Source organism: Hylobates moloch, unplaced genomic scaffold (assembly GCF_009828535.3).
Source record: "Hylobates moloch isolate HMO894 unplaced genomic scaffold, HMol_V3 SCAFFOLD_17, whole genome shotgun sequence".
Lineage (NCBI taxonomy): Eukaryota > Metazoa > Chordata > Mammalia > Primates > Hylobatidae > Hylobates > Hylobates moloch.
The window spans coordinates 82,379,085-82,394,557 of record NW_026652292.1 but is presented as its reverse complement, the minus strand read 5'-3'; the positions used below and the strand labels follow the sequence as shown (position 1 = coordinate 82,394,557).

Below are 15,473 nucleotides of genomic sequence, written 5' to 3'. Positions count from 1 at the left end.
GGGGCATCTTGGGGACAGAGCCCTCACTCTGTGGGATCTGATGTTATCTCTGGGTAGACAGTATAGAACTGAATCAGCGAACACCCAGCTGGTGTCTGCTGCGTGGTCTTCTATGTTGATGACTGTTGCGGTGGAGGGTAGAGGAAATACACAGGTAAACCGAGTTTTTCCTAGGCAATAGGTTTTACTGATTTTTATTCTCTACCAAACAGAAAGCTAGCACTAAAAATATTTTTCAAGCAATCTATAGAGTGAAAAGAATTTGGGCACGGCCCAGCACGGTGGCTCACACCTGTAATCCCAACACTTTAGGAGGCTGAGGTGGGAGGATCATTTAAGCCCAGGAGTTTGAGACCAGCCTGGGCAACAAAGTGGGTCTATAAAAAACAATTAGCCAGGTGTGGTGGCACATGCCTGTGGCCCCAGATACTCGGGAGGCTGAGGCAGGAGGATCGCCTGGGTGATAGGGCAAGGAAAAAAAGAAAGAACTAGACATGTCCCCATTACCTGCCTGCGCTCCCGGCGGGTCAGGGTGTGGCCGTTGAGGATGCGCCAGAGCATGCGTGCCGCGATCTTGGTGTCGATCCATAGCAGGCGGAAGCCATGGTAGTAGTGCTTCAGCTCGTCCAGCACCCTCTGCCCCAGAGACTTCTTCACCACCACCTCTGCGGGGGGGCTGTACACTGGGCCGCCTTCCTCCAGCTTCTTGTTCTTGTCCTTCAAGGACTTGAGGGACTTCTCTACTACTGAGTCATCGCCAACAGGGCGTGAAGAGTGCCAGCCACGCACAGGAAGGCACCGAGGTCCCACAGCCACAAAACCCACAGAGGTAGAGGTCCATGGCGCTCTTGACACCGTGCGAAGGCACTCGGGCCTCAGAGTCCAACAGCCGAGGTGATCGCCTCTGGAGGACGGGTACACAGGGTGGATGGGAGTGCAGCAGCCAAATGGAACATTCCTTGAAAAGGGAAGAGTGGAAAACAGTAGTAAGAGCCAGCACCAGCCTTTGACAGCTCAGCACCAAACACCAACAGTAGCAAAACCCACATGCCCCATGCCATGCCATGTCACAACCACACACAATCCCACCTACTTCCTGATGTTTGCACTGCCCCCGGGGAGCCCTTCGGAAGGGAGGCCGGGACAGTGTGCAGCCCCTCAGCCCCACACCACGTCGGACAGCAGCATGGGCTCGCGATCCCCACAGAAGGGCAGGCAGGTCAGACACAAACACAATCAGCAAAGGCTGGATCCCTGGGTGGGTCTCTCAGGCCCACTCCCAGAGACTTGGGGAGGTAGGGTGCATTGCTTTGGCACTTCGTGGGGGAATGGGGTGCAGAGCAGAGACTATGTTGACTTTGGAGGTCCTCTCCTCCAACAAGTGACTTTCTGGAAAGACCCATGGGCTCTTGAACAAGTCCTGCGAATCAGTAAGGGCGCTCGCTGACCTCAAACCTCTACACTAGCTGCCCGCAGGCACCAGAGCAAAACAGCAAAATCCAAAGAATAAGGGCCAAGGCCCATCTCCTCCTCCTCTACCCACCTGCTCACTCTGTCTGGCACCAGCAGGCTCCAAGCCCAGAGCCTCACACCTGCCCCCACGCCTGGACATCCCTAGCTCATGCCCTTGCTTCACTCAGACCTCCCTAACCACTCCACCGCTCTGGCCTCTCATCCACAGTGCTGCCTCCTAGCGGGTGCCCTGCTGACATCTGGCCGTCTTAGAGACCAGGTGCACACTGTGTGCACCACATTTGCTTTCTCTCAACTGGAATGTGGGCCAGCGAGGGCCAGAGAGCAGGCTCGAGGCCTCACAGGCAGCAGTGGGAGGCTGGCACTAACCCAGACCCATCTCGGTCCATGCTGCATCGGCCCCAGCGGCCGCCTGTGCCATATCCACCCACAGAAAGGCCTTGAGGAGGCCACTGCAGCCTGAGCTTCTGCAGCATGGACCGTGCGTGGCCCAGAACCTATGCTTTGTGTGCAACACAGAGACCATCATCTGACCACAGCGTGGTGCCACACCACCATTTACAGTCCAAAATTCAAACAGCTGACCTGTACGAGGCCCTTTCAGGCTCACGATCTCCTGTGTGTCTTGCCTGGCACACTAGAAACTCCCCTGCTGATTGGGCACAAATCCCCCCTGGGTGGCCCGAGCTCACCTAAAAGGCCATGTGTGTCACATAACTTCACATCAGCTCCTCCTGTTCCATCAGCTCTCTGTGCCTGGCCTGACGCCAGCAGCAAGGCCCGAGCTCCGGAGCAGACTGTTAGAGCTCAAATTCCAGCTCCACTACTTACTGCTGTGTGACCCTGACTGAGTAATTTCATCTCTCTGTGCTTTGGGAGCATTCCTTGTGAATTCGTGTGTTGACAGATACTAAGTACCCAGACGGTACCTGCAACATGGGAACACCCACCAACGACGTGGCTCCTGTAATTACCACCGCCTTGCAGCCTCGGAGAAGCCACCAATCAGGGCTGGAAGCCAGGCGGGAACTCTCTGGACCTGCTGCTTGTTTCTCAGATGGGGATCCTGGAGGCCTGCAGGCACAGGCCTGCCTCGGCTTGCAGCCCAGAGAGGGCAGTGCGGCTGGTGCAGGGCACTGTCAGCCCAGGGCAGCTTACAGCGAGCACACACCAGGATCAGAAGCCCGAGCAGCAGGGGCTCCACTCTGCACCAGTAATGGTCTGGGGACCTCCCCCGAGAACTCTCCTAGGCTCAAAATCTTCCCTCAATTACAGACATGCAAACCCAACACTGACCTCACAGAGAGGTTCTTAAGAATACGGGAAATAGACACGTGGAAGGTGCCTGGTGGACACGAATGAGGCCTGGGAGGGGTGGGAAGGGGGACAGGCACCCCCCCTCGGTCACCTCCCCAATCCCTGTGAGGGCAGCTGCAGACTCTTTCCAGGGCTGGCCTAGCCCCATCCACCATGTCTCTAGGTTCTCCCCAGCTCTGGGGTCACCTCTGAGACAGGAAGAGGCCCCTGAATCCATGCAGTCTTGAGTCAAGGCGTGCCGAGGGCCGAGCCACACAGAACGCAGCAGAGCCCACGCAGGCTCAGACTGCCCCCTGGCCAGGCTGTGTTCCTTCTGTGAGGTGGGCTCACCTCCCGGTGTGGGTGATGACAGTGCCCACGCATGGGAACACACCTCCTCCCTGCATCAAGCTGAATTACACAACTCCACAACTCTCAGTTAGCAAGGAGGATGGTGGCTTCCACAAGAAGGCATGATGCCAGCAGTCACGGGGTGTCGACAGGCAAAGACGAAGACTCGGAAAAACAGACCAGGCAGAGACGCACACGGCGGACTCAGTGAAGGCAGGGAGCCATCCAGAGTTGGGCACACCTGCAGGGGCCTGGTCCTCACCACAGTAACATCCCCTGGCAAATCCCATCAGCATTCACACTAAGTACAGATTTAGAAATGAAAATAGCCTCACATCAGCTGAGGTCTCCCCACTGAGTGAGATTCAGGTTTGCTGGGTCTCACAACTGCTTACAGTTTGCTTGGCCAAAGTCTGGGTGCTGCTTCTCTGCCTTGTTTCTATGAGAAAGAAGGGCTGGAAGCTGCTACACAATGTCCACGACGTTCTCTTGGATCAAAAATACGCCGGCAGGGCGCGGTGGCTCACATCTGTAATCCCAGCGCTTTGGGAGGCCAACGTGGGTGGATCACTTGAGGCTGGGAGTTCAAGACCAGCCTGGCCAACACAGTGAAACCCTGTCTCTACTAAAACTACAAAAATTAGCAGGGTGTGGTGGCACACACCTGTAATCTCAGCTACTTGGAGGGCTGAGGCGTGAGAACTGCTTGAAGCCGGGAGGTGGAGGCTGCAGGGAGGCAGAGGCTACAGTGAGCCAAGATCGTGCCACTGCACTCCAGTCTAGGTGACAGAGTGAGACTGTCTTAAAAAAAAAAAAAATGCTCTATCAGCTGGGCACCATGGCTCACACCTGTAATCCCAGCACTACACGAGGCCGAGGCAGCAGTGCTGCTCAAGTCCAGGAGTTCGACCTCAGCCTGGGCAACACAGTGAGACCCTGTCTCTACAGAAAAAAAAAAAAAAATAAGGCCGGGCACGGTGGCTCACGCCTGTAATCCTAGCACTTTGGGAGGCCGAGGCAGGCAGATCATGAGGTCAGGAGTTTGAGACCAGCCTAGCCAATATGGTGAAACCCCGTCTTTACTAAAAATACAAAAATTAGCCCGGCGTGGTGGCACACGCCTATCATCTCAGCTACTCGGGAGGCTGAGGCAGGAGAATTGCTTGAACTTGGGAGGCGGAGGTTGCAGTGAGCCAAGATTGTGCCACTACACCCCAGCCTGGGCGACAGTGAGACTTTGTCCCCCGCACCCCCCCAAAAAAATGATCCACCTACTCACCCTCAGAGATCTGGGCCATTTCATCTGAGGATTACCTGCATCTGTAAAATAACTGTTTACAAAAACTAATGTAAATGGTTACCATTTATAGCTACTTATCTGGTGACTACAAGGCTCACACCTGTAATCCCAGCACTTTGGGAGGCCGAGGTAGGTGGATCACCTGAGGTCAGGAGTTTCAGATGAACCTGGCCAATGTGGTGAAAACTTTGTATTTTTGTACTAAAAATGGAAAGGTGTTTATATTGTGTGACCAAATAAAAAGTAAAATTTTTTGGCTGCTGAAACATTACCACCATCCATAATTCTTTTTTCTTTTTTTTTGAGACACAGTTTTGCTCTGTCATCCAGGCTGGAGTGCAGTGGCATAATCTGGGCTCACTGCAACCTCCACCTTCCAGGTTCACGAAGTTCTCCTGCCTCAGCCACCAAGTAGCTGGGATTATAGGCATGTGCCACCACACCCAAGTAATTTTTGTATTTTTAGTAGAGACAAAGTTTTGCCATGTTAGTCAGGCTGGTCTCGAACTCCTAACCTCAAGTGATCTGCCCGCCTCGAATTACAGGCATGAGCCGCTGCACCTTGCCTCATCCATAATTATTATATTATTATTTTTTTTGAGACAGACTCTCCCTCAGTTGCCCAGGCTGGAGTGCAGTGGTGTGATCCTGGCTCACTGCAACCTCCACCTCCTGGGTTCAAGCGATTTTCCTGCCTCAGCCTCCCAAGTACCTGGGATTACAGGTGCGCACCATCACACCCAGTTGTTTGTATTTTTAGTAGAGAGGGGGTTTCACCATGTTGGCCAGGCTGGTCTTGAACTTCTGGCCTCAAGTGATTTGCCCACCTCAACTTCCCAAAGTGCTGGGATTAGAGACGTAAGCCACTGTGCCCGGGCTCATCCATAATTCTTGATAAGTAAACAAGTCCATCAAAACAGCTGTATAGTCCTCATTGTTTAAATTTTTAAGTAGATGTTCAAAATTGGGAACTTTAAAAAAAGTTATGTGAATAAAGTACAGCTTTTATGTTTTGTTGTTAGCCCAGGCTGGGGTACAGTGGCGCCATCTCGGCTCACTGCAACTGCCACCTCCCGGGTCCCGGTTCAAGCAATTCTCCTGCCTCAGCCTCCCGAGTAGCTGGGATTACAAGAACATATCACCATGCCCAGCTGATTTTTGTATTTTTATTAAAGATGGGGTTTCACCATGTTGGCTAGGCTGGTCTTGAACTCCTGACCTTGTGATCTGCCCGCCTCAGCCTCCAAAAGTGTTGGGATTACAGGTGTGAGCCACCATGCCGTGCCCGGCCAGCTTTTATGTTTTAGTATGAAATTTAAATGCTAAAAATTTGCTTGACAAATTCAACATCCATTCCTAATAAAAAGAGTAACAGACAGAACAAAGATTACTTAAACCCAAAAGCTAACATCATATGTCACAAACGCTAGATCCTGTATTTTCTGCTATTGTGATACCGCATGACTGACTACAGCTTTTCTGACACAGATCTGGCTACTGAGCTAAGAAATGAAACCACCTCAGAAGCAGAAGCCCTGGGAAAGAAGAGGCAGATGATTACTATGTACTAAGATCACAGCCATAAACTAAACCTGGGCTGCTACAAGAGCTGAACAAATAACAGGAAAGGGGCCAGATACAAGAAAATTGTACAACTTAGCAACTTATGGGACAGCAATAATCACTTAGAAAAGATAATGAAAAGAAATAATGAAAATAATAAACATCTGGGAATTATCTAAAATGCAATGCATGTGGCCTATACAAAGAAAATAGGCCGGGTACAGTGGCTCACACCTGTAATCCCAGCACTTTGGGAGGCCAAATGCAGGAGGACTGCTTGAGTCCAGGAGTTCAAGACCAGCCTGGACAACATAGTGAGACTCCCATCTCTACAAAAAATACCAAAAAGAAAAAAATTTAGTAAGGCGTGGTGGTACATGCCTGTAGTCCCAGCTACTCAGGAGGCTAAGGTGGGAGAATGGCTTGAGCCTGGGAGATCAAAGCTGCAGTGAGCCATGGCTGCATCACTGCACTCTAGCCTGGGCAATGAACAGAATGAGATCCTGTCTCAAAAAAAAAAAAAAAAAAAGTAATATTCCTTCCCAGCTGGTTTAATGACACTTCAGATACAATCCCAAAAAGACTGTTTTAGAAGTGAAATGGTTCAGCTCATCTAGAAGGACAGACAAAAAATCAAAGGAAGGTCCAGACTGATGAGGTTTGGGGGAACTGGTCCCCAGGGAGGAACAGCTGCTGGAGAACTCACTAAAGAAAATAACAGGAGCAGCTGGGCGCAGTGGCTCACACCTGTAATCCCAGCTACTCGGGAGGCTGAGGCACGAGAATCTCTTGAACCTGGGAGGCAGAAGTTGCAGTGAGGCAAGATCACGCCACTGCACTCCAGCCTGGGCAACAGAGCAAGACTCAATCTCAAAAAAAAAAAAAAAAAAAAAAAAAAATTCCAGCCTGGCGCAGTGGCTCACACCTGTAATCCCAGCACTTTGGGAGGCTGAGGTAGGTGGATCACCTGAGGTCAGGAGTTCCAGATGAGCCTGGCCAATGCGGTGAAAATTTTGTATTTTTGTACTAAAAATGCAAAAATTAGCTGGGTGTGGTGGTGGCACCTCTAATCCCAGCTACTAGGGAGGCTGAGGCAGGAGAATCACTTGAACTCGGGAGGCAGAGGTTGCAGTGAGCTGAGATCGCGCCTTTGCACTCTAGCCTAGGTGACAAGAACAAAACTCGGTCTCAAAAAAAAAAAAAAAAAAAAAAATTAGCTGGGTGTGGTGTGTGCGCCTATAATCCCAGCTACTCCGGAGGCTGAGGCAGATAACTGCTTGAACCCAGGAGGTGGAGACTGCAGTGAGCCGAGATCATGCCACTGCATTCCAGCTTGGCTACAGTGAGAGACTCTGTCTCAAAAAAAAATAATAAATAAAAATAAATAATAAAAAAAAAAGAAAACGCAACCTTAAGCAAAAAGACGTAAGAAAATCAATTTTTTTTTTTCTCATCCAAAGTTATAATAAAATGTTATTTGTGGACCTTAAAGTTGCAGTTTCTGCCGGGCATGGTGGCTCACACCTATAATCCCAGCACTTTGGGAGGCTAAGGTGGGCGGATCATGGGAGGTCAGGAGTTCAAGACCAGCCTGGCCAACATGGTGAAACCCCATCTCTAATAAAAATACAAAAATTCGCCAGGTGCAGTGGGGCATGCCTGTAATCCCAGCTACTCGGGATGCTGAAGCAGGAAAATCACTTGAACCTAGGAGGCGGAGGTTGCAGTGAGCCAAGCATGCACTACTGCACTCCAGTCTGGGTGACAGAGCAAGACTCTGTCTCAAAAAAAAAAAAAAAGTTGCAGTTTCCAGGAACCTACAGACATTAAATGAGACTTGCTGTACATCAAAATACTGACCCTGGGCACTTTGAGGGCGCAGTGGCCAGTGCCCACTCCAACTGGGAGTCCAACAATTAAATTCCATTTAATTCCTGTTAGGGGACAGGAAGGCTTCTGTCCCCAGCTCTCCAAGCGCAACTGGGCACTGAGGTTAGGAATGTTTCTATACTGCCTATAGATTCACTGAGGCATGTGACAATCATTTTCAAAATGGAAAGATAAAGGTCTAAAAGAAACAAAGAACAGGAAAGTAGGATACACTGTTTCCCTCAAAAATCAAGAGTCACTTGTGATTCTCCACCATTTTCAAACCCTGTTTTCAAACAGACAGGTGCAGAGTGATACTGATTTACTCACAGGCAGCTCCTCAACCCCAGGGTGTTGGCACAGCTGAGATGAGCAGGATCCCCTGGACTACCTATAACAGGAACGGGGAAAATAAATGAGTAGTAAATCAGGGTTTATACTCATACCTTTTTCTGTTGTTGGTTTTTGGAGTTTTGCTCTTGTGCCCAGGCTAGAGTGCAATGGCATGATCTCGGCTCACTGCAACCTCCACCTCCTGGGTTTAATCGATTCTCCTGCCTCAACCTCTTGAGTAGCTGGAATTACAGGTGCCCACCACCATGGCTGGCTAATTTTTTTTTTTTTTTTTTTGTAGAGACAGGGTTTCACCATGTTGGCCAGGCTGGTCTCAAACTGCTGACCTCAGGTGACCCGCCCGCCTTGGCCTCCCAAAGTGCTGGGATTACAGGCATGAGCCACCATGCCCAGCCTTTTGTTCATTTTTATTTATTTATTTGACTTTGCCCAGGCTGGAATGCAGTGGTACAATCACGGCTTACTGCAGCCTTGAACTCCTGGGCTCAAGGGATCCTTTTGCCTCAGCCTCCCAAGTAGCTGGGACTACAGGCATGCACCACCATGCCAGGCTAATTTTTGTAAAGATGGGTTTCGTTTTGTTGCCTAGGCTGGTCTCCAACTTTTGGCATCAAGCGACCCTCCTGCATTGGTCTCCCAAAGTGTTGGGATTACAGGCTTGAGCTACCATGCCCAGCCTGAAATCTTCTTTTAAGTCTGAAAGAAGGTGAGGTGCCGTGGCTCAGGCCTGTAATCCCCACACTTTGGGAGGCAAAGGCGGGCGGATCACCTGAGGCCAGGAGTTCAAGACCAGCTTGACCAGCGGTGAAACCTCATCCCTACTAAAAATACAAAATTAGCCAGGTATGGTGGCATATGCTTGTAATCCCAGCTACTTGGGAGGCTGAGTCAGGAGAATCGCTTAAACCCGGGAGGGAAAGGTTGCAGTGAGCTGAGATCGCACCATTACACTCCAGCCTGGGCAACAAGAGTGAAACTCCGTCTCAAAAAGAAAAAAAAAATAAGTCTGAAAGAGTACAGATCTCTTTTGCAGAAACCTCTGTGTGTAAGTTTCTGGAAGCCAGTTCTGAGTGTTGGAAGGTTTCAGAACATTGCTAAGTGAAGGGTCTGCCCCAGTTAGGAAAATAGTATCTCAAAGGAGTCCTAAAGAAAGATGGGGAGCCTCAAGTAGACCCTGACTCTAGACACTCCAAGAGGGAAGCCAAGCAGGCTAGCCCTAGGGAGGGAGCACTCCTACCGGTGGCACCATTCCCACTCACTTCAGCTGGCTCTGGTGGAAACATGACCTCTATGCAGACAGCCCTACAGAGCAAGCAATGATCCCAAGGGGCAAGAGCTGTAAGAATTACTAGAACTGGACCGGGCGCAGTGGCTCATGCCTGTAATCCCAGCACGGAGGTGAACCCGGGAGGTGGAGCTTGCAGTGAGCTGAGATCACACCACTGCACTCCAGCCTGGGCGACAGAGCAAGACTCCGTCTCAAAAAACAACAACAACAACAACAACAACGACAACAAAAAACACAATTACTAGAACCACAGGCCGGGCGCGGTGGCTCACGCCTGTAATCCCAGCACTTTGGGAGGCCGAGGTGGGTGGGGTGGATCACCTGAGGTCAGCCTGGCCCACATGGTGAAACCCCATCTCCACAAAAATAAAAAGAAATTAGCCGGGCCTGATGGCAGGTGCCTGTAATCCCAGCTACTCGGGAGGCTGAGGCAGGATAATCATCTGAACCCAGGAGGCAGAGGTTGCAGTGAGCTGAGATCGCGCCATTGCACTCAAAAAAAAAAAAAGAGTAGAACCACAAAAACACCAAAAGTAAGCCATTTCTTATATAAACAACAGTGATAAGTGTACAGCACATTTTACGATATTAACACGTTTTTGATGCTTTCCCTAACTTGCTCTAGTTCCTGGAAGCATAAAGTCAGAGTTCATTCATACTACTGACATTCAGAGCCCATTGTGATCAAACTTCATGCTGGGAACAAGACAGGAATAGGAGCGGCAGGGCCAGAGGCACCAGCCCACGGAGGTGTCAGGCCAGGCTGTGCAGAGGCTAGGTGGTGCCAGGAGCCAGCAGGTAGCACCCTGAGATGCCCAGTGGCCTTGAACCTCCAGGCAGTGGGGTTGCAATGAGTCCTCAGCCAGGGAGCAGCAAGTGCAGCTTTAAGATGGGGGGAGCTCATTCCAGCCGACCACGAGAGCCACCGTGAGCGGAGGGACAAGATGGGGAGGGCAGGCACAGACCCTGCTCCTAGTGGACCCATACGTCACTTCACCTCGTTTAACAGGAGGCAACTCTCACGCTTCTGTGGGGTAGGAAATTCCTACCATGTGCCACATTTAGGGCTTGTCACAGTCTGGTCTGTAAATTGGGAGCTGGGTTAAGGGAAAAATGTTAGCTATGTTCTCATACACATCAAGTTACATTTTAAGTTAAAATTTAAAAGCACAGTGCAAGTGAGCGTGCCAAGACCCTTCTTACTCCAGCTGAGACTAGCTTTGGCACCCCACCTTTCTCCACATGAAGAGGGCCCGGCACATTCTCCGCTATCCTCCCCACACCATGGCACCTTCAGCCCCTCCACCCCTGCCCTGGCCAGCTCCTGCGCCTCAAGGGCTCAGCCCAGCAAGCAGGCAGGCTGGCAGGTCTCCCAGAGCTCCCTGATCTGCCCACCAGTGACCCTACCTTCCCTCTAACACTGCCTGTCCCACTGGTTCCCTTACTAGGCTCTCCCCAAAACCTGTTCTGACGGCTTCTGTCCCCAGCTCTCCAAGGAACCCCCAGTCAAGGCCGTCCAGGGTGACGGGGATCATTGCTCCATGTCCCTCACGAGCACAGGTGTCATCTGTGGCCAGGCCCTGCTGGGAGCCCTTCTGTTCTTTTTTCCAACACCAACGAATTTTCCAACTGGGAGTCCAACAATTTAATTCCATACTGACACTACCCAGAGTTAGTGCAGGCCCCACAGGGTACAGGCTCAGTCCCACAAGACTGCCCCCACTCCATGTACCCAGGCTACCCAACTTCAGCTGACTACAAATTTGAGGGTTCCCATGACTGCCTTGGTTTTGATAATTCACAAGAATGACTCAGATGTTGGCAATGGGCTCTACTATCAGTTTATTATAAAGGGTACCTAGGAACAACCAAACACCAAGGCCAGGGAGGTCCTGAGCACAGGATCCTTCGCCCTGTGGAGCCGGGTGGACACCAATGGGAAGTTCTCATCAAGGCTTCATGATTGATTACAGTACTGGCCCACTGGCCATGGGGACTGAACTAAATCTCCAAACCCTCTCCCCTCCCTGGAAGGGGCAGGAAGTTCCCACCCTCTAATCACAGCATGGCCAGCACCTCAATCTATCTAAGGGCCTGCCTGGAGTCACCCTATTAGCATAAACTCAGGTGCAGTGATAATGAATAACAGAAGACACTCCCAAACTCACGCCTGTAATCCTAGCACTTTGGGAGGCCAAGGCGGGTGGATAGCTGTTGAGCTCAGGAGTTAAGCCTGGGCAACAGAGACCCTGTCTCTACAAAAAATTTAAAAAATCAGCTGGCAGGAAGATTGCTTAGAGGCTGCAGTGAGCCATGATCAAGCTACTGCACTCCAGCCTGGGTGACAGAGCAAGACCCTGTCTCAAAATACAAACAAACAAAAAAAGACACTCCCATCATTTAGGAAACTTCCAGGGTTTTCAGCCCTTAGTGCTGGTGCCAGGATCAGGTCAAAGAACAAACACACCTTTCTTCACCTGGCTTCACCCTTGCTACTCCTGGGAGATCCTCCCTACCTGACCTCCACCTCCTCCCCAGGCAATCTCTTCCCTGACTTGAATATACACGCCCCACAGGTCTGATGGGCAAGGCACAGTCCACACCTCCAAGAACTCTCAACTCGCGCCCCTCCTCATTCTGCTCCTCCCCAAGTCCTCCCCAGTTTCGACAAATGGCACTGTTGTCCCAAGGCAGCTCAGGCCAGAGGTCACCTCTCCCGCACAGCCCTTAGAGTCAACCCTGCTTCTACTCATAAAGCGACTTCCTCCCAAAGAGGACAACATGGAGAGGTGGGAGAAGAGGAACTGCGCAGTGAAAAACCTGACAAACACCACTTCAGCCTACTAATCGAGGTCAACATCAACAGTGACAAATCATTTGGACAGCATGGAGCCTTGACATGATGTGACAAGGATGCTTCACCTCTGTAGTCTTCCTCCTGAAAACCCATCTTTCCCAGCTTAATTATGAGGAAACATCAAGAAATACCAGTAGGGCAGCACCCTACACTCCACCTGGGCGGTACTCCTCAAAGCTGTCAAGGTCACTGCAGACAAGGAAAGCCTGACAGGCAATCAAGAAGGGTGGTGCAGATGGGTCCTGGGACAGAAAAAGAACCTCAGAAGAACGGGAGAGTAAAGAAAATCTGAATATGTTATGGACTTTAGTGAACAGTAACAGATCAGAGTCAGTTCATTAACCGTGACAACGAACCCTACTCATCTAAGATGTTAATAGCGGGGGCCTGCAGCACTCCACTTGCTGTATCACTCATAAGTTCAGGGACCTCCTCCACAGTCCAGCCCTGGGTCTTGCTGGCTCTGAAATCCCTACTGTTTCTACAGCAGACCTGCCAGTGTCCCTGTCACAAAGCACAGTAGTAACCGCAGAAGACATTTGTGTTCCTGAAATGACAGAATCGCACATAAAAAGCTAATTATTATTATCAAAAATCTGCTACATAAGCACGAAGTGGCAAAAGTACTTTTATCACCATCAAGAGGTCCAGAGAGAGCTCTAACATCTAACACAGCAACTGGAAAGACCAAATGCTGAGCTCCACCTTCAGACTGTGCAGTTCCATCACTCAACATCCTCTCACCACTCCAAAAGTTTCAGTGGCTAACCAGCCATTATTGTTAAAAATTACAAGAATTGGCCAGGCGCGGTGTCTCACGCCTGTAACCCCAGCACTTTGGGAGGCTGAGGTGGGTGGATCAAGAGGTCAGGAGTTCAAGACCAGCCTGACCAACATGGTGAAACCCCGTCTCTACTAAAAATACAAAAATTAGCCAAGCATGAGGGTGTGCACCTGTAATCCCAGCTACTCAGGAGGCTGAGGCAGGAGAATGGCTTGAACCTGGAAGGCAGAGGTTGCAGTGAGCTGAGATCATGCCACTGCACTCCAGCCTAGGTGACAGAGCGAGACTCTATCTCAAAAAAAAAAAAAAAAAAAAAAAATTACAAGAATTGGGGGCCGGGCACGGTGGCTCACGCCTGTAATCCCAACACTTTGGGAGGCCGAGGTGGGTGGATCACCTGAGGTCAGGAGTTCAAGACCCACCTGGCCAAGATGGAGAAAACAGTCTCTACTAAAAATACAAAAATTAGCCAGTCGTGGTGGCGGGTGCCTATAACTCCAGCAACTCAGCAGGCTGAGGTAAGAGAATCACTTGAACCCAGGAGGTGGAGGTTGCAGTGAGCCAAGATCACACCTCACACCACTGCACTCTAGCCTGAGCAATAGATGGAGACTCTGTCTCAAAACAAAAACAAAAACAAAAACAAACAACAAACAACAACAACAACAAAAAAACCACACAAGAATTGGGAGGATACATGGATACATTCAGGGCAACTTCAATCTATCTCTCTGGGGGTGGGGAACAGAGACAAGAATTGAAGCTGGGTGCCTGGGCATGGTGGCTCCTGTAATCCCAGCACTTTGGGAGGCCAAAGCTGGAGGATCAGTTGAGCCTTGGAGTTCAAGACCAGGCTGGGCAACATATCAAGACCCTGTCTCTACAAAAAAATTACAACAAAAAAAAAATTAGCTGGGTGTTGTGTGGCACAACTAACAACTTGGGAGGCTGAGGCAGAAGGATAGCTTGAGCCCAGGAGTTTGAGGTGCAGTGAATATGATTGCACCACTGCACTAATTATTTTACTTGAGTCCCTCTTAGCAAGTTTTATGTTTATTCCAATTTTACAAATAAGGACATAAACTCAGATAAGTTGGTTAATTAGAGAGAGAGAGGAGGTGGGCACACCCTGGGACAGCATTCACTCCAGACAGCACCTTAGGCTAGGGGGACTAAGGCCACGCACCCTGAGGACCCTCAGCGGCTCCGGAGTCCCCGTGTCGCCTGGGTGCAGGTCGCGGCCTAATCACACCACAGGGGTTTGTAGGGGCTGGCATCACCTCATCAGTGACGGACCAGGAAGGCTCCTGCAGCCCAGCAGGTCCTGCTCGCCGGTGTCTGCCCTGCCCACCCAGTCGCGTCTCCGGGACCCCAAACGTGACCGAAGGGCACGGCCGTCCTCGTGCGTGGACGACACGTTCCACCAAGCTCACTCGCGCAGGGCGCGCCAGGGCTGCCCAGCCCTTCAGAATTTTCCCAAGCAAGTCTCGGAGGCAGTGACCCGCGGGGACCCGGCCGCCTAAGGTCACAACACGAGGCAGAGGCCCAGCGGCTCCGCCCGGCGCTGGAGGCCCAGCCCGCGACGAGATCTGGGGCCCCACGGGCCCGCAGGGGCTCCGGAGGCCGGGACCACCGGGCCCCCCGCATCGCCGTGACAACCAGCCCGAACCCGCGGGTCGTCCGCGCTCCCGACCCACCAGCCGGGAGCCGGCCCCGCCCTGGGGCGCCCGCCGCTTACCCCGCGGGACAGTGACCCGAGGCGGCGGCGGGAGGCGGGCGGGCGCCCGGCCGCGGCAGTTCCTCAGTAAGATGGACGCCATGTGCTCGGGCGCGGCGGCCGCTCCGGCCTCCTGCGCTGCCTCCTTCTCCTCAGCGGCGGCTGCTGCTCTTCGCCGTCCCGGAGGCGCCTCAGACCCGGCCCGCCGGACGGCTGACAGCGGCGGCTGGCCTCGGATGGGAGGCGCTCTGCTCAAGGACCCGGCACTAGCGGCGGCCTTGTCCCGGCACAGACGTCCCGAGGCGCGGGGCGGGGCGGCCAGGCCGCGGCTCCCATTGGGCCCCTCAGCGCCCGCCGCCGGCCAGGTGAGGGGCGGACCGCGCCACCGCGGACTACCGGTTCCGGCGTGCACCGGGACGGCCTGCCCTCTGGGGCGCGGACTACCGATCCCGGCGTGCACCGGAGCGGCGGACTACCCTGAGGCGCGGACTACCGGTCCCGGCGTGCACCGGGGCGGCTGGCTCTCGGGGCTCGCTGCATCCTGGTTCCCATCGTACCGTGGACGCCGGGGCTCGCAGCGTGGCGGCCGCAGGAGCTGAGGGAGTCGGCCGCGCTTGCGCT

The 15,473-nt window shown here is 52.2% G+C and overlaps 1 protein-coding gene across 1 annotated transcript in view; it reads right to left on the bottom strand.

Moving 5' to 3' along the window:
* Positions 1-15,246, bottom strand: part of LETM1 (leucine zipper and EF-hand containing transmembrane protein 1) — a 40,575-nt gene extending 25,329 nt beyond the window's left edge. Inside the window, exons 1-3 of the mRNA XM_032135766.2 lie at positions 14,874-15,246; positions 8,183-8,243; positions 508-958 (exon numbers count right to left, since the gene is read on the bottom strand). Coding sequence (XP_031991657.1) covers positions 508-958; positions 8,183-8,243; positions 14,874-14,955 — 594 coding nt within the window. The 5' untranslated portion in view covers positions 14,956-15,246. The remainder of the gene's footprint in view (positions 1-507; positions 959-8,182; positions 8,244-14,873) is intronic.
* Between the last annotated feature and the right edge of the window lie 227 nt (positions 15,247-15,473).